Source organism: Mesoplodon mirus (assembly GCF_964341445.2).
Source record: "Mesoplodon mirus genome assembly, chromosome: 19".
Classification (NCBI taxonomy): Eukaryota; Metazoa; Chordata; class Mammalia; order Artiodactyla; family Ziphiidae; genus Mesoplodon; species Mesoplodon mirus.
In genome coordinates this window covers 44413499-44432340 of record NC_138995.1, presented here as the reverse complement: position 1 = coordinate 44432340, position 18842 = coordinate 44413499, and the positions used below count along the sequence as shown (strand labels likewise).

Here is an 18842-nt window from a genome sequence, read left to right as displayed (position 1 = left end):
TTGCCCCGTGGCATGTGGGATCTTAGTTCCCCGACCAGGGATTAATCCTGCATCCCCTGCATTGGAAGGCGGAATCTTTACACTGGACCACCAGGGAAATTCCTATAGCTGAGGAATTCGAAGCTCAGTGTTGCCTAAAGTCACACAGCAATAGGGGGCAGAGCTGGTATGTAAACCAGCTTGAGTGCCCCCAGAGCCTATCAAGATGTAGTGTTCAAGGAAAGAGAGGTGAAGCATGAAAGATAATAGCCTCTTCAGTTAAAAAACAAACAAACAAACAAAAAAACAACTCCAAAGTAGAATTCAGATTGCTCTACATAGATTCAACTTCCTGCCTGCCACTCTTGGATTCTAGCTTCCATCTTCTAGGAGAGGACAGATATTCAACCACAGAGTTACCCTTCTCCCTGCTGCAACACTGGACTGGAACCCAGAACAAATAAATGGCTATTACTTATCACTGAAATGCCTTTGGAGAAGTGATGTCATCAAAATGGCAACACAGGAGAATCAGTCTCTATCCCCCTACCAACCTACCAAAGATCAGCAATTAGATCGTGATCTGCAAACTAATACACCTCTGGGAGAGCTTCAGAGTCCACGTGAGAAACTTTAGCAAGACAGTGGAACAAAAACCTGAGAAGAACCTCACAAGAAAAGAAGAAAGAAAGCTTCGTTTTACCTACATCAATCCATCCCTCAAGCCAACACTGCTGAGTGCCGAGAGGGGACATCCCACCTAGAAAGAATTCTTCTTTCTAGGAAAGGAAGAGCAGGGTGAACCACTAGCTTCCTCAGTCTTTTGGGGGCACTGTAAAAAAGGTCCTGCTTCAGTTTTACCACACTCAGACTGGCAAAGTGGAAAAATCAGAGATGGTTAGGAACAGGGAAGAAAAGTAGGGGGGTACCAGTATCAGCCATGCAGCAGAAGTGATCATGGTTCATAGTGACCTGCTGTGCAGACAACCCCAGCAGATTTCACCACTGAAGAAACAAATGGCCAGCACAGTTGCCATGGACGCCCTGCAGATTTCACCACCTTTTGCCTCACATCTATTCACATTTGATGATGCCAGCTGCCTGAGTCTCCTCTCCCCCACTGGAGCCCAGAAACTGCACAGGCAGCCAGCTCAGGTCTCTGAGACTGCACAAGTGCAAGATGCCAGCCCAGTGGCTGACCTCTACCACTGTGCATGTGCTTGGGGCAAGCCCCTCCAGCTGTTCACTGCACACCAGTGGCCTGATGACCATCATCAGCCTCTCTGCAGTGTGCATGCCTAGGGGGAGACTATGCAGCCACAGAAGAGTGTGTTAACAGCCAGGGCCCTGGTAGCTGTCAATGAGCCCATACTTGGCCCTGGCCTTTCTGCCTGCCTTGGGCCCCATCACTATGTGTGTGTCTGCAACTGACCCCTGACACTATGTAGGCACCTAAAGCTGGCCACTGCAGACCAGTGTGTGCACACCACTGGCTCTGGGCATCACCACTGCCTGCCAAGGTGCCTAGCTACTACACCTGGATGATCCAGGTCTGGCTACTAGACTGAGGAGGACCCCAACAGCCTTTGCAGCCACTGTGACCCCCCACAGTGTTCATCAAGGACCACACAGTTGTTGATGCTTTTGGACCCCTGAGTCAAAGAAACAACACACACCTCCAGACCCAGTGCTGTCACATGCCCCGACAGTTGGTGCCGTGCACCACTAGACCCAGGGTCACAGCATGACCCAGTGTGCCTCACCCACAGATAAAAAAGACTTCCTTTACTGAAGTCAAACTATAAAGTCTGGAAGAGGGGACTGCTTCTACAAAGGCACAGACACCTATGCAAGGCAACAGGGATCAAGAGTCAGGGAAACAACTCCACAAAGGAATATAGTAAACCTCCAGTAACTGGCCCCAAAGAAATGGAGATCCAGGAATTGCCCAACAAAGTATTCAATATAATTGTCTTACAGATGCCCAGAGAGCTACAAGAGAACATAAACAAACAAGTTAGTGATATCAGTAAAACAATACCAGAATAAAATGAGAAGTTCAACAAAGAGAAAACATTAAAAGGAACCAAACAAAAATTTTGTCACTAAAGAATAAAATGACTGGGTTGAACAGAGAGCTTCAACAGCAGACTTGACCAAAAAGAAGAGTCAATGAGCTAGAAGACAGATCAATTGAAATTATCCAATCAGAGGAGCAAAAATTTAAAAGGGTGAAGGAATGTAGAAAGCCTATAGAACTATGGGACACCATAAAAAGGAACAATGTATGAGTCACTGGAGTCCCAAAAGGAGATGAGAGGGAGAAAGGGGTAGAAAGTTAACTTAAAGAAATAATGGCTGAGAACTTCCCAAATCTGGGGAGAGATTTAGACTTCCAAAATCATGAAGCTAATAGGTCAGCCCCAAAATCAATCCAAAATGATCTTCGCCAAAACACATAATAAAATTGTTTAAGATCAAAGACAAAGAGAGAATTTCAAAAGCAGCAAGAGAAAAAAAATTATCCATACATTGGAACTCCCATAAAGCTATTAGTGGATTTCTCAGCAGAGACCTTTCAGCCAGGAGAGAATGGGATGATATATTTAAAGTGCTGAAAGAAACTGCCAACCAAGAATAATATATTCAGCAAAGTTGTCCTTCAGAAATGAAGGTGAGATAAAGGCTTTCCCTGATAAACAAAAGATGAAGAAATTTATTCCCACTAGACCTGCCCTACAAGAAATGCTGAAAGAAGTTCTTCAAGCTGAAATGAAAGGATGCTAACTTGTAACGTGAAAACATACAACACATTGGTAAAGGTAAGTATATAGTCTGAATATAGTCAGATTCAGAATACTCTAAACTGGGACTTCCCCAGTGGCACAGCAGTTAAGAACCCGCCTGCCAATGCAGGGGACATGGGTTTGATCCCTGGTCCGGGAAGATGCCACATGCTGCAGAGCAACTAAGGCCATGCACCACAACTACTGAGCCTGCACTCTAGCACCTGTGAGCCACAACAACTGAAGCCTGCACACCTAGAGCCTGTGCCCTGCAACAAGAGAAGCCACTGCAATGAGAAGCCCACACACCACAACAAATAGTAGCCCCCACTCGCCACAACTAGAGAAAGCCTGTGCACAGCAAGGAAGACCCATAACAGCCAAAATAAATAAATAAATAAATAAATTTAAAAAAATAACATAACCCCCCAAAAAAAGAACACTCTAAACTGTAATATGGTGGTTTGTTAACCACTTTCTAGAAAAGTTAAAAAACAAAAGTATAAAAAAACCCCAGCTATAGCTACAATAATTTGTTAATGGATACACAATATAAAAAGATGCAGGGCTTCCCTGGTGGCGCAGTGGTTGAGAGTCCGCCTGCCGATGCAGGGGACACGGGTTCGTGTCCCGGTCTGGGAAGATCCCACATGCTGCGGAGTGGCTAGGCGCGTGAGCCATGGCCGCTGAGCCTGTGCGTCTGGAGCCTGTGCTCTGCAACGAGAGAGGCCACAACAGTGAGAGGCCCACGTACCGCAAAAAAAAAAAAAAAAAAAAAAAAAAAAAAAAAAGATTCAAATTGTGGCATCAAAAACATAAAAGGGAAGAGTAAAAGGGTAGAGCTTTTGTATGCGATTGAAGTTAAATTGTTACAAGCATAAAATTGACTGTATTTTATAAATAAATAAATAAATAAATAAATAAATAGGGCTTCCCTGGTGGTGCAGTGGTTGAGAGTCCACCTGCTGATGCACGGGACACAGGTTTGTGTCCCGGTCCAGGAAGATCCTACATGCTGCGGAGCAGCTAAGCCCGTGAGCCATGGCCGCTGAGCCTGTGCATCCAGAGCCTGTGCTCCGCAACGGGAGAGGCCACAACAGTGAGAGGCCCGTGTACCACAAAATAATAATAATAATAATAAATAAATAAATTAAAAAAAATATATATATATATATATATGCCCCATGGTAACCACAAAGCAAAAACCACAGCAAATTCACACAAGATAAAGAGAAGGTAATCAGAAGATAACACTACAGAAAACCATCAGTTCAAAAAGGAAGGCAGCAAGACAGAAGAAAGGAATAAGGGAACTATAAAACAGATAGAAAACAATTAATAAAATGATGTTAGTAAGTTCTTACCTATCAATAATTACTCAAAATGTAAATGGATTGAATTCCTCAATCAAAAGACATAGAGTGGCTGGATGGATTAACAACAACAGCAAAAACAAGGTCCAAATATATGCTGCCCACTAGAGGCTCACTTCAGCTAAAAGGCACACATAGGCTCAAGTGAAGGGATGGAAAAAGATATTCCATGAAAATGGGAACCAAAAGAGAGAAGGGGTGTCTATACTTAATACCGACAAAATAGACTTTGAGCCAAAAATGGTAACAAGAGACAAAAAGGTCATTATATAATAATAAAGGGGTCAATTCATCAAGAAAATATAACAATCATAAATATATATGCAGCCAGCATCAGAGCAATGAAATATATTAAGCAAAACTAACAGATCTAAAGGGAAAGATAGACAATAATACAATAATAGTAGGGGAATTCAATACTTCTTTTTCAACAATGGATAGATTGAAAAACAGACAGATAAACAACAAGGAGATGTTGGACTTGAACAAAACTTTAGACGAAAAGAACCTGACAGACATATATAGAACACTCCAACCAACAGCAGGAGAATATACATTCTTCTCAAGTGCACATGGAACATTCTTCAGCTTAGATCATATAAAAGGTCACTAAACAAGTCTTAGGAAATTTAAGATGACTGAGACAGAATTGAGAGCCAAGAAATAAACCCTTGCCTATACAGTCAACTAATATTTGACAAGGGAGTTGAGAATACTAAATGAGAGAAAGGATAGTGTCTTCAATATATGGTGTTGGAAAAACTGGATAACCACATGGAGTAAAATGAAATTGGACTCCTATCTTAGACCACTCACAAAAATTAACTCAAAATGGGCTAAAGACTTAAACATAGAAACAAAACCCATAAAAGTCCTAGGAGAAAACATAGAGAAAAAGTTCCTTGACATTGGTCTTGGCAACAATTTTTCAGCTATGACACTGAAAGCAACAAAAGCAAAATTAACAAGTGAGACTATGTCAAACTAAAAAGTTTTTGCATAGCAAAAACACCATCAGAATGGGATAAAACATTTGCAAATCATATATCTGATAGGAGATTAATATTCAAAATATATGAAGAACTCATACAACTCAAGAGTAATAAAATAAACAACCCAATTAAAAATGGGCAGAGGTTCTGAATAGACATTTTTTCAAAGAAGACACACAAATAGTCAACAAGTACATGAAAACGTGTTTGACATCACTAATAGTCAGGGAAATGCATACCAATACTACAATGAGATGTCACAGTTAAAATGGCTGTCATCAAAAAGACAAGACGTAAGTGTTGGTGAAGATGTGGAGAAAAGGGAAACCTGTGCACTCTTGATGGGAATGTAAACTGTATCTTGAGTTTCTGTATAACACTGGAATGATCATGAACTGTATCATGTTCATTCAGCATTATTCACACTAGTCAAGATATGGAAACAACCTAAGTGCCTGTCAATGGGTGAATGGATAAAGAAGATGTGGTACAAATACACAATGGAATATTATTCAGCCATGAGAAAGAAGGAACTCCTACAATTTGGGACAACCTGGATGAACCTTGAAGGTGTGATACTCAGTGAAATAATTCAGATAGAGAAAGACAAACACTGTATGATCTCACTTTATGTGGAACCTAAAGAAGCAGAACTCATAGAAACAGTAGAGTGGTGGCTAGCAGGGGCTGGGGATTTATGGAAATGGGGAGATGTTGGTCAAAGAGTACAGACTTCTAGTTATAGGATGAACCAGTTCTGGGGATCTAATGTACAGCATGATGATTATAGTTAATAATATTATATATTATATACCTGAAAGTTGCTAAGAGAGTAGATATTAAGTGTTCTTACCACAAAAGATATGGTAATAATTATATGAGGTGATTTAGATATTAGCTTGCTATAGTGGTGGTAGTCATGTTGCAACATATAAGTGTATCAAATCAACAAGTTGTACTCCTTAAACTTACACATGTTATATGTCAATCATATCTCAATAAAACTGAAAAAAATATGATGTGTCTTTGGGTAAGTCATTTGTCTTCTCTGAATCTGTTTCTTCATCTAGAAAATTTAAAGAGTTATTTTTATTATTATTATGGACATTTACATAGTGCTTGCCAGGCACCGTTTCTACTCATTTTATATATATTAATCCATCTAATCCTTAAAATAACCCTTTTGGGGGTAGATACTATTATTATTCTCATTTTATAGAAGAACTGAGGCATACACAGCGGTTATATATAAATCATCTTAGGATATAGCTTGTGAATAGCAGAACTGGGATTGAACCCTGAGAGTCTAGTGATAACAATTCCTACTCTGCTCACCTTATAAAGCTCCTTCCCTTTTTCACCATTCATCCTTCACTTACTCTTACCCACCTCAGAGGGCTGTTGTGATATTAAGTGTGTTATTTTATGTAAAGCACTCCAACTGTACATGGCATGTACTAGCTTCTCTGAAAGGGTCTGCTTTTATCATTCGGGTTGTTGCTGGGGTGAACCCAGTGCCCGCCCTGTGGCTAGCCGAGCCAGGGTGGCCCCTGAAGAGGCCAGTTCCAATCCTGAGAGTACAACACAGTCCCTGGGGCAATAAGCAAGGCCAAGACCCAGGCCCTGAGGAGGGTTCAGGCAGAAGTGGTCAGTGTGCTGTGGACCTAGAGAGGAATATCATTGAGTCATCAGGAATCAAATGAAGGCTTCTCAGAGTAGGTAGATGATATGTCAGATAAAAACAATACCAGCAAACCCTAACCTGGAGCTTAGTATGCACCAGGCCCCTTGGGTGCTTTATACATGTTAATACATTTATTCCTCACAGACGGTATCATCACCATCTCCATTTTAGGTGAGGAAACTGAGGCATAGAGGGGTTAGGAAACTTGCCTAGGTCACAGAGCTCATGCAAGCGCACAGAGAAACTTCATTGGTTCATACACCCACCACCATCACAACTCTGCCAAATCTGTGCACTGCTTGTATTAATATTTACTTAATATTTAAATTAACTCACTTTTGACTAAATAAATGTAAAACAAATTTTATCTCACTACAGTCTTTGGAAAATCAGTATGGTTAGAAAATGTATACCACGAAAATAAACTATTATTAAATCCTCTCTAGATTCAACTACCTAACGGCTTTGAATTTAAGACCTATTCTATTAAAGGAGAGATTTAGTAAGTCTTGAGAAGAATTAAAGGTATACTAACACCAAACTGGGACTTTCTCATTGGTGTAATCAGAAGAATTTAAAGAGAAGTAAAAGGGGAATAACATTCTCACCATGTGATAGAAACTGATTTAGGGACGTATCTCTGCATCCCCTGAAATCTCACTTAGGGAAACTGTGACAATAGGTAAGAGCACAGACTAAGAAGACAGATTTCCCCACTTCAGAGCTTACTGGGTTACCCTGTCCTGGGCACATAATTCCTCTAAACTTCTGTTTCCTCACTGGTAAAATAGTAGCTATAGGGATCTTGATTATAAATGAAAGAATGAAGTAAAGCACAAAATCTAATACATAGTAAACGCTTAATAAACATAAGCCACCACCATCATCATCATTATTAAGCTTTGCACATAAGTCTCTGGACTTTTAAAAATGCTTTTAAGGTTTTAGTTAGATAATGATAATAATCATTATAGTAAACACATAGTAATTACTACATATTAAGCTCTGCTCTGGGTTTTCTATGTATACCCAACCATATTTTACATATATGGTTGGGTATATATATAAACATTTGCACACATGTTAAGAACTATTATTATCCCTATTTAAACTATTATGACGACTTATTCTTATCCCTAGGTTCCCATAAATGAGGCTTTTGCCCTAACGGACGCAAAATCGACCCATGAGACATTCCTGGGGGCCTCCATTGCCCCCTTTCTTGGGGCAGATCCCTGAATTCAGGCCGCTAGACACCCGGGGCTAACACAGGAGGCAGCTCGCCCTCCTACCTGCCCGGCCTCGCACCGCCTCTGACTCTGCGGCGCTCCAGGCTCGCCCCGCCCTGTGTGGGGGCGGGGCTCCTCTTCTGCCGTCGCGCTGACGTCACGGGTCCCGCGCCTTCAGCGCCTCTTCGCGACTGCGCCGCGGGAGGTTGGTTGTCCCTGTGACCGGCTTGGGTTTTGGAGCTGCCGTCGCCATGTTGTCGGTCGCAGTTCGCTCGGGCCCGTTTGCGCCCGTCCTGTCGGCCACGTCCCGCAGCGTGGCGGGCGCGCTGCGGCCCCTGGTGCAGGCCGCGGTGCCCGCCACTTCGGAGTCGCCAGTACTGGATGTGAAGCGGTCCTTTCTGTGCCGGGAGTCGCTGAGTGGCCAGGCCGCGGCCCGGCCTTTGGTCGCCTCCGTGGGCCTCAATGGTGAGCCGGGCTGAGGGGAACGACCGGGGGTTGAGGGGTCCCTCTTTTCTTGCTCCCTCCGACCCTGGACCCAGGGAGCAGCCGAGAAGGGCCGGGGGTCTGCCGGAAGATGGAGCGGAGCCCTGTTTGTGGATGGGGTTGCCTGCCGGGCTGGGTCGACCTTGGGCAGGTCTCTGTACCTCCCCGGGCCTCGGTGTCCTCACCTGTGCGGGGGCGTTGCTCCGTTGGGCGGTCTCAGGTGACTTCCATCTCTGACATTCTGGGCCTCTGTGGTTGTGTATAGGCTTCCCAACCACAGGCTAAATTTTCTACTTCGTCGGTTAAGTTCAAGGACTATGGAGTCCGACTGCTTCTAGCAAAGTCTGACAAGAGATTCTGCTGCTTACAGGTCGTTTGCCTTTGGGCAAATTCCTAAACGCCCTCACCAGTGAAATGGATTAATGATTATACCAATTTCCTAGGTTATATCGTAAGGTTCAGATGGAAAAATTATACGTTAAGCCATTAACACATTCTGGGGGCACTTTATAAATTCTCAAAAAATAGGAATTGCTTTTAATATTTGAAAAGTTGTCCTGCTCGCTACCTCCCATCCTTTAGTGTCTTCCCGTGTCACCACCGCAGATCCGAAGAAAAAGAAACGAGCCGCAAGGTCGTTTATAGTGTAGACTGCACTGCAGAGTATCAGCAGTGTTTTCAGGCACTGGGCCAAAGGGTTTTCACACCGTAATGAATTTCATCCTCAAGAAGAGCAACCGGCGGAGGTCGATGATACTCCCATTTTACAGATGAGAAAACAGACTACAAGAGGTGAATTGACTTGCACAAGGATACACGTTGTGTACGTGATAGTGCGTGGATTTGAAAGACTGATTTAGCTATAAGCTTTCACCAGGAGTGTGTTTTACATCCTCCGTCAGCAGAGCCTAGTTTATCTTTGGTGCCTTGTTTTCTGTTTTTCTTTTTATGCTCTGTTTGGAGATCCTGAATTGGCACCTTGTGAGCCAGGTGCCTGAGGTCTGCCCAACTTGCATAGTTTTAAAAAACAGACTATTTCTGGCGTCTCTGGAAATGTTGAAAGTTGGCAGCACTGGGCTCTAGTTCCATGTCTAGTGTGCTGTGCATTGGCTGCACCCTTAGTCGGAGCAAGTGCTTTTCCAGTTCATCACAGCCCTCATCGGGTCTACTTGATTCATTTTGCTACCTGCCTGGCCTCATTGACAGTTGTATTGGTGACCCTTGCCCTACACCAGGTTGCCCCCACCCTCTTTATTCTGCCTTCATTCACCCTTTTCTCTTTACTTTAAATGGTCTCCCACTCAGTTTTCCACATTTCCAAGTCTTACGCATCCTTTCAATCTCAACTCAGGATCAGGTCAATAAAATTTTACCTTTGCTGATTCCTTTACGTTTTATAGCACATTAACACTTTCCATTCTATTGCATTTATTGGTGATTCCTCTGACCTTGAGCTTCAATGTGTAGAGAATATCTCCTTTATTTTTCTATCTTCCACAGTCTCAGGTTTCGCATATAGTTGGTGCAGAGTGTTTGTGAATGAATAAAGAGGCAGTTTTTTTTAGCAGGCACCAGTGGGTTTTAGAGAAGTTGCCCAAGCCAGTTCTTTGGACCTTGAGGTGAGAAACACTAAGGGAGGAGAAAATTTCAGTAACAAAGGTGAATAGTATCTTGGAATTTGTCAAATAGCTAAAGAGTTTCTTCTAAAAATCAGGGGCTTACCTGACTTCTCCAAGAAGTGGTCAAGTAGAAACATAAGGCAAACCTCTTTTCTGTAATCATGCCTTCAGCTTGAAGCTTAAATTCGTATTAAAATCTCCTGTATAGATGGTTTGTGGAAAGATGGTTAGTAGAGGATGTGGGAAGGGGTGGTTGGGTCAGGAGAAGATCCCTGAGTTGGGACACATTAGAGCTCACCTTAAACAAAACAAAACAAACCAAAAAACCCTGGTTTGTTATAACGCCTTAAGTTTTCTCCATTTCTAGATGATGTTTCTATAAGTATCTGATTTTATTTTAGTTTAGAGCTAAATCTGGCTAGCATTTTTGCTACTAAGTCACACCTAATACAATTCATATAAATTATTTAGAGAATGATTTTTGCAATCTGGCAGTTTATGTTCTTGATGGTGGAGCTCAGTATAAAGTGTAACCTACTAAATAGAATGGGAGTAGACAACTGGATTTCTTTTGCCACGAAATCTCTGGATGATAGTGACAAAGCCATTCTATTTAGTGTCCCTGTACATTTCCTTGTGTGGAAGGGTTGTAAATAGGGCTTTTAACGTAGAAGTATGAACTTTGGTTTCTTCATCTTTTAAGTATGATACACATCTTTCCTGTGTAATCCCAGACAGTGCTAAGGGAAAGTAATTCATACTTTAGTAGGGTAGTATGTGATATGTCACTTTGCCATAGTTGTGAATCTGAAGTAGTCACTACTTGTGTCCTGGTCCCCTACAGAAAATGTTGAGTGAGTTAGAAAAGTACATAGAGTGCTTTTAATAGGTTTCCCCATTGTCTATGAATACTTAGGCTTCCATAAAATTACTGACCTTGAGAACCATGTGAAATGTATTATTGTAATGTTTGACTGCTCAAGGAAGTATGTTAGGATGAGACAGCCTAGTAGGTCAAGTAGAATTGCAGCTTATATGAAAATGCATTTTAAAAGTTCATATTTCTTTTGGAAACATTTTCTAAAAGTAAGGAATTTTTTGTGTCCCCTTTTCTAAAAAGGAAACCTGTAGCAGATTTCCTTAAATGAGTATAGAGTTTACAAAGAGATTTACTTCCTGAAACATACTTAAAAGTGATACTGTAAGTTAATTTTTTGTCAGACGGTTAAAAATGGTATGGGACAGAAGGACATACCTGTTTTTTCAAAAAATAAACTGCTTGCATCCAGAATACTGCATAAACAGGAATTATTTGTTTATTTAATATTCATTTGATGTAAACATCTGGCCTTTTTATGGCCTGCAGTGGTAGTGTCCCAGCTGAGAGATCCTCAGCAGTAAAAAAAGTAAGATAATGCCCCTAGTCTTACAGATGTTATTGCCCTTCACTGAAGAGCCGGATACATGAAAACTTTGCTCTTTTTTTTTTATATTAAATTGAAATAATTGGTTGTTTTGGAGATTCCATTTGATTTTGATAGCTACGTATCCTGATAAGGATATCCTTTTCTACCCATTGGTGGTTTTACTTGAATTTATACCCCAAAATCTAGAATAGAAATCTCTAAGTTTTCTGCAACTAAAGTTATACTGTTTACAGAATGTTTATTATCTTATAATTAGTGTTTTATGAATTTTTAGCAGTTCTTTCAGAGAGCAGGTAGATAGGAAAATAAAGTTAGACATTTGGTTTAATAAGATGATCACACATCAATTTAATGAGTGGACTAGATGAGTTTTAGGGTCTCTTCTAATCCAGAAAATATGGGTGATATTTATGTCTTAGATTGAATTTTGGCGGGCTTAAAATATTGCTGTTTACAGTGCTATTTAACTTTTTTAACTTGATACACTGAATTGTTATGAATTCTGAATTGCAGTGTTCAATCAGGAGAACACAATTATACCTATTATCTAATGATTTCATACCAATATGATAGGTAGTGGTTGACTTCATTTTGTTTTCAGTATTTTATATGCTGGCATTGCCAACTTGACCATTTCTGAGACCAGTGAGTGCCGTATTTCACATTTTTATAATTTGATTTTTGCTTGTGAATCCATAAAGTTCCATTTTCTGATGTATACCCCTTTCAGAGTCCATATCTAATTGTGTTTTTTAACCTTCTGTTTATCTTGCAGTCCCTGCTTCTGTTCGTTATTCCCATACGGACATCAAAGTGCCTGACTTCTCTGACTATCGTCGTGCTGAAGTGTTAGATAGTACAAAGTCTTCAAAAGAGAGCAGTGAGGCTAGAAGAGGTTTCTCCTATTTGATAACTGCAACAACTACTGTGGGCGTTGCGTATGCTGCCAAGAATGTCGTCTCTCAGTTTGTTTCCAGCATGAGTGCTTCTGCTGATGTGTTGGCCATGTCGAAAATCGAAATCAAGTTATCCGATATTCCAGAGGGCAAGAACATGGCTTTCAAATGGAGAGGCAAACCCCTGTTTGTGCGCCATAGAACCAAGAAGGAGATTGACCAGGAAGCTGCAGTTGAAGTGTCCCAGTTGAGGGACCCACAGCATGATTTAGAACGAGTAAAGAAACCTGAATGGATTATCTTGATAGGTGTTTGCACTCATCTTGGTTGTGTACCCATTGCAAATGCAGGAGATTTTGGTGGTTATTACTGCCCTTGCCATGGGTCACACTATGATGCATCTGGCAGGATCAGGAAGGGGCCTGCACCTCTCAACCTAGAAGTTCCCTCATATGAGTTCACCAGTGATGATATAGTGATTGTTGGCTAGAGACCAGGACTCACGTCATAGGCTTCTTTCAGTCTTCGTGTCACCTCAGAAGAGTTATTTGAAAACAAGCCTTCTGTACTTCAAATTAGTTGGTTTGAAATAGTTAAGAATTGCTAATGATGTGTTTGCAAACATGTGAAGTAAATTGAATTTAATGTTGAATACTTTCAAGCATTCACCTAATAAAGTCACTGTTAAACATTGTTATGCTTGAAGACTTCAAAGGTGCAGTGTCTGATGGTTGATTCTAATTAAAAATTACAGACCGGTGTACAAGATATTTGTGAAATCTATAACTGACTTTATTTACCTTCTTTGTGTCAGGGACAGAGATTCTATAGAGCTCATGGTTAGGATGAGGTAGAATTAGCTGGTTGTCTCCAAGACCTGGGAGAAGTTTTTTGGCATTGGCAGGAACAATAGTATCCAACTTTCCTTTATTTTGCACACCTGGCTATGTGTGTGGGCTACCCCTCCACTCCCCCCTGTATGACGGGCCAAGAAATTTTATTCATCATTTATGGGAGTAACTTAGTAATTAGAATTCTTCAGTTTTAAGAGGCAGTGGCATGGGATATTAGCTGAGGGAAGCTTTCCAAAAGGGGAGTGCTCCTCTGTTATTTCCTTCATCTGGTGTGGCTATTCATGCCTCCCAAAGCTCCTGCATCCATCCTATCAAGAGGAAGAAAGGGGGTAGTGCATCTGAGATTTAATACTATCTTTGTGTGAAAGTGATCCTGCTGGTTTTGTTTCTTTGATGATTACATTTTGAGATGTTTCTTCCAGTTGGATTTGCAGTCACCACTTTTCACTGTGAAGTGAGGGTGGGCATAGGGAGACACACCAGAATTAACACCCTCTTCTTTCTGCCTCGTGCCTCCAATTACACAGGTGAAACAAGACCAAGGTCTGATATTCTCCCTGGAAACTGGGAGTGGGCTTTACCCTTTGCTGAGAATCACAGCCATCTTGATATATTTGTCTTGTCTTTTCCATTTGGAGGTGCGTTAGTAATGTATTTCCCTGGGTCTACCTTGTGATCACATGTGCATTTGTAAAATAGCAAATGAGATTCAGTGATTAGGTCTTCCAAAGGGAACTGGCCTTCCAGGGTTCTAGTCCTTAAAATCAGTAGCTAAGTGTATCAAAAAAGAAAAATGTCAGTTTCCAGGCTTATGAGCAGATATTAATCTTTGGTTCATTTTCACCATTCTAGAAAGAAACTTAGCAGGTATGATAAATGGGGCACTTCATAGTATTTTGTTCTAGATCTCCATATAATGACATTTAGGTTCAAGTATTTAGGTATAAATATGAGACAAAAATTGCCAAACATTGGTAACTTACTACCTTTTGACATGTTCTCTTTTAAATGGAGGGCTTTCTGATCTTTTGTGCATATGTAGATTACCATGGAAATGTTTGTATTGTTTAAAAGTAGTGAAATTGTATCATGTCTGAGCAATATATTTTGTAGTATTTGGTGTTAATATTTGGATCATCTCAAGTGAAGTTTTTTTTCCCCTGATTTTATCATGAGGCCAAGAGAAGTCGGTGTATATTTGTTGGATATTTTGCTTGTTTATCGTTGTGGTGAAGATTCTGTTTTTCTAATATTCATGGGGGAAATCATCCTGTGCTTTTTTCTCATGCTACCTTTTTTTTTTTTTTTTTTGCGGTACGCGGGCCTCTCACTGTTGTGGCCTCTCCTGTTGCGGAGCGCAGGCTCAGCGGCCATGGCTCACGGGCCTAGCCGCTCCATGGCATGTGGGATCTTCCCGGACCGGGGCAGGAACCCGTGTCCCCTGCGTCGGCGGGCGGACTCTCAACCACTGCGCCACCAGGGAAGCCCTCATGCTACTTTTTAATGGTGCCAATTGCCCACAACTTATTGTTTAATACTACACCAATACATCTAGTAAAAGCTGCCTAATTTTGAGGCTGTTTTCTTTTTTAAAATGGCACCAGGAGCTATTAACTTCTTCAGGATATACTAATATAGGAACTTTGCTGGCATATATTTTACATTCATAAAATTATTACTTGGAGGAACTTAGTGGGATGATAAAGTTTCAACTTTTAATTTGAAGGTTAATTTAACCTTCAAATAGTAGAGACCTTGAGGCATTGCATCAGTCCTTAGAACCAGCAAATCTGTGTGACTGTTCTTTTGTCATCCTATGTCAACAAGTAATTTTGTTTTTTTGTACATAATTGAAGCTGCTGAGCTTCCAGTATATCCAGGAGTTAGTTGCTAGTTGTTAGTTTCGTGAGTTGGGGGCATTGTGTAGTGGAAGAAGTACTAGACAAGAATTCAGGATTTTCTGGCTTTGCCATTTCCTAAACATGGAAACATGGGCCTGTCACAATCTCCTTAGGACAGTTGTTCTCTTAGAGTCCTTCCAACTAAGATTTTATGAGCCCCTTAATCCTACTCCAGTAATAATGGGAATTAATTTTCTTAGATAAGCATTTGTTGTGTTTGCAGTATTTGGTTTTATGATAAAGAGATCCAAACTCAGAGGTAGCATTATTGTAATCAACAGAGGCATCGTTTCATAACAATAGTGTTCAACCAGGGGCAGCACTCCTGCTCTGTGGGGCATTTGTGGCCATCATTTGATTGTCACAATGATTGGAGGGTGCTTTTTGTATTGGGGGTGTTTGTGGGGTGGGGGAACAGGAATACAATATGTTCAGTTGAGGGAGCACAGGTCCACACACTGAAAAAAAAATTGTGCTGCCAAAAATATCAACAGCACCACTTTTCTGTAGAGAAATAACATATTTCCTCCCACCCTGAAATGATACCTCAGTAGTTAATATTTTCATATTTGAAATGCCAAAAGATTACGGCATTAGAGGCTACATGGCAGTGGAGGACAAAAATAGGAAGTTTGCTGATCCCAAGGTGCATCAGAGGTGTTCTGTGCTGGAATTGCTGTATTTGGTGGACTGCTTACGTCTTTCATGATATTTTGACTGATGATAAATTGTTAAATCCCAGTATCCCATTTAGTTTTTAAAAGAAGGCTTTGTTCCACAAGTGCCTGGACAAGTAAAATTACTTGATACTACTTTGCTAAATGGGTAGATAGAGCAGCCCTATGATAGCTTTTTGATTATTTTGCTGAAACAAAGTCCTAGATATTAGGGAGAAATGACTTAAGAAAAATGAAGGAAACCTGACCAGTTGGCACCCTGACATGAGATCATTAACATACAGTTCTTTATACTGGGAATTGGGAGTCTTGAGATCCATGCCTTATGCTCTTAAAAGAGTGATTATAGGAAAGAGTATTTTTTTTTAAATGTTTGTTAGAGATAACACCAAATTTACCATGGTCTTTCTGAGCATACCTTTGGAAAATCTATCTTTGACTCAGTCTGAGTCCTTATTTGATATCTGTGGCTTGGGATCAAAATGTGCAGTTAGTACTCTAATTTTTCTAAACAATGGGTACATACTGTTTTTCTGAATGTCAGAAATCATTCTTCATTCTCACAGTGCTGAAACTGTCATTTTCTATATTTTCATCTCATTTGAATATCATTGCATTTTGTATATTAACCCAAAATAAATGTCCATGTTTTTCAGAATGATATCCTCGGCCCACTGTTCTAACACATTCTCATCAGTATTTGCTAATGACTCCCCTAGCTCACTTCTCTGAACTTCATACTCATGTTCAACTGCTTAGTTGGCACCTGTGCATGGATGTTGCATTAACATCTAAAACTCAAAATGTCCAAAAGGAAAGGAAATCTTGTCTTTCTCCAAAGCCATCTTCATAGCTGTTGGCAAGCTTAAAACCTCTAGCCTCTCTTGCCTCCTTTTCCATTACAATTAACACCCAAACCCTAATTGTGTCTCTTAAAAAAACAGATCCATTACTGTCTCTGCAATCTGTAGCATTCTAAAAATAACGGCAAACTTTTAGAGCACTGACTCCTAGTCACTAGGTTGAGTGTATGTATATGATCTCATTTAAAACTCAAAAAATTCTATGAGGTAGGTAATGTTGCTATTCCTAGATTGTAGAGAAACAGGCACATAGAAGTGCCTTGTCTACAGTCATACAGCAGGTAGGTTTTATTTTAACCCAGGGAGTCTTGAGTCCAGAGCCTGCATTTCTGATGACCTTCATATATACATATACATATACATATATATATATATATATATATATATAATTGAAAAAGTCCTCAATTTAAGCACTATACCAGTTCCTTGTCAATTCTTGCCTGGTCTACTGCAGCAAGATTCCAAACAGGTCTTTTCTATTTCCTCCAATCCTGTCCCCTAAAAAAAACATCCTGCATATAGTTATGGGAAGAGTATGGGCATGGTTCCTGGGTTCCAGTCTTGGCTCTGCTGTTTCCTAGGTGTGTGATCTGACATAAATCACTTAATCTTTTTGTGCTTCCCTTCCTCATCTGAAAAATAATACCCCCTCAGTGTTTCTTTATGGATGAATGCATTAATGTAGGTCAAGAGATGACTTCAAAACTCCTTAACCTCTTTTAAGGTCCTGCTTGCCTGCATCCCATCAGTAAACCCTTTGCTCCTGTAACACAACTTGCTTGTTGTCACCTATATTCTTTTAATCTCTTCCCACATATTTTCAACACTTTTAAATGCAGTTGACATCATTTCATTACTTTATACCATTTTATCTCTCTTGCTCACTTTCCATCCTGGGATTTAGGAAGGGAACATTTTGTTTAGAGAGGAAAAATACTATCAAACGGTGAATTGATGAATTCTTCTTTGAGGTAGGAAGGATTGCAGATTATTTTCTCTTTTTTAATAGCACTACTTATTGGGGTTGAAAATGTCCTAAACATAGTCCTGCCCGGAGTGCGAGGTTAAGATGTTTCTACTTTAGCTACTTAAAGGAGACCTAAATACAACACAAAAGAAAGACTATTCAAGTGTTTGCTTATGTGAATGCTTATAAAAAGGTTATTATAGATTGGAAATCTCCAATTGGAGCACAAAATTAAAATTAATTTTGTGAACGGCTTCAGCAATATCTTTAACAATTCCTCCATAACAATCAACACAAGACTGGTCTGTCAGTGAACTGAAAATCCCAAATTCAATAAACTACACTTGATATTTTTTGTAGCTATTATCCTAAATGAGCCAATTTGACTGCAAAAGCTTACAGTCATCTGGCTTTTGAAATTCTTAATCTGAATAGAATATTTGCAAAGGTAAGAAATGAAAGTGTATAAATAATAGGTTTTTCTTACAGTTTTAAAAGGGCAAACATAACTTTTGACTCCTTAATTGAAGGGGGGAAAAAAGCTACTGCATTTCACGTAATTGTCTAGTGTAGGGTGAATGGCTGAAATCTACCGTTTTCTTCATGTGTGGTAAAATTCCAACTCAGCCTCTCCCTGGATCTGAGGGAATGCATGCTTTCTCAGCTCTCCCCAAAGACACAGTCTCTCCTCTGACCCAGTTGGCCCTTTGGAAGGACAGAACATTCTGAGGGCCCCAGCTGATCTCAGGATATGAAAATCAGGTTATGGACCATTTTCCCCTTAGCCAAGGATTAGATATTAGATCCTTTTAAATATAAATCTCAAATGAGATAAAGGGTGTGAAAGGCATATAAATTGTAAAGCATGTACAAAAGCTTGAAGCATTATTCAGTGAGGTATACCAGTGAGGCCATAGATGACTTTAGAATACGATTAGGTATGTAGAAAGGCAATTTAGGTGGAGGTATGTTCCTATTCAAGACTGTATTTTATCAATTGAAGATTGGTATTAATCCTGCATTCTTCCCTGGAAGTTCAGATTTGCAAGTGTACGTTTGGGTTTTTTAAAACTATTTATCTATCTATCTATCTATCTATCTATCTATTTATT

At 40.3% G+C, this 18842-nt stretch overlaps 1 protein-coding gene across 1 annotated transcript; it reads left to right on the top strand.

Moving 5' to 3' along the window:
- The first annotated feature begins 8246 nt into the window (after window positions 1–8246).
- UQCRFS1 (ubiquinol-cytochrome c reductase, Rieske iron-sulfur polypeptide 1) lies at window positions 8247–13161 on the top strand. Its single transcript, XM_082606181.1, has 2 exons — window positions 8247–8508; window positions 12348–13161. Exons 1-2 carry the CDS (start codon window positions 8295–8297, stop codon window positions 12956–12958), a joined length of 825 nt encoding a protein of 274 aa, XP_082462307.1. The 5' UTR covers window positions 8247–8294; the 3' UTR covers window positions 12959–13161.
- The last annotated feature ends 5681 nt before the right edge of the window (window positions 13162–18842 follow it).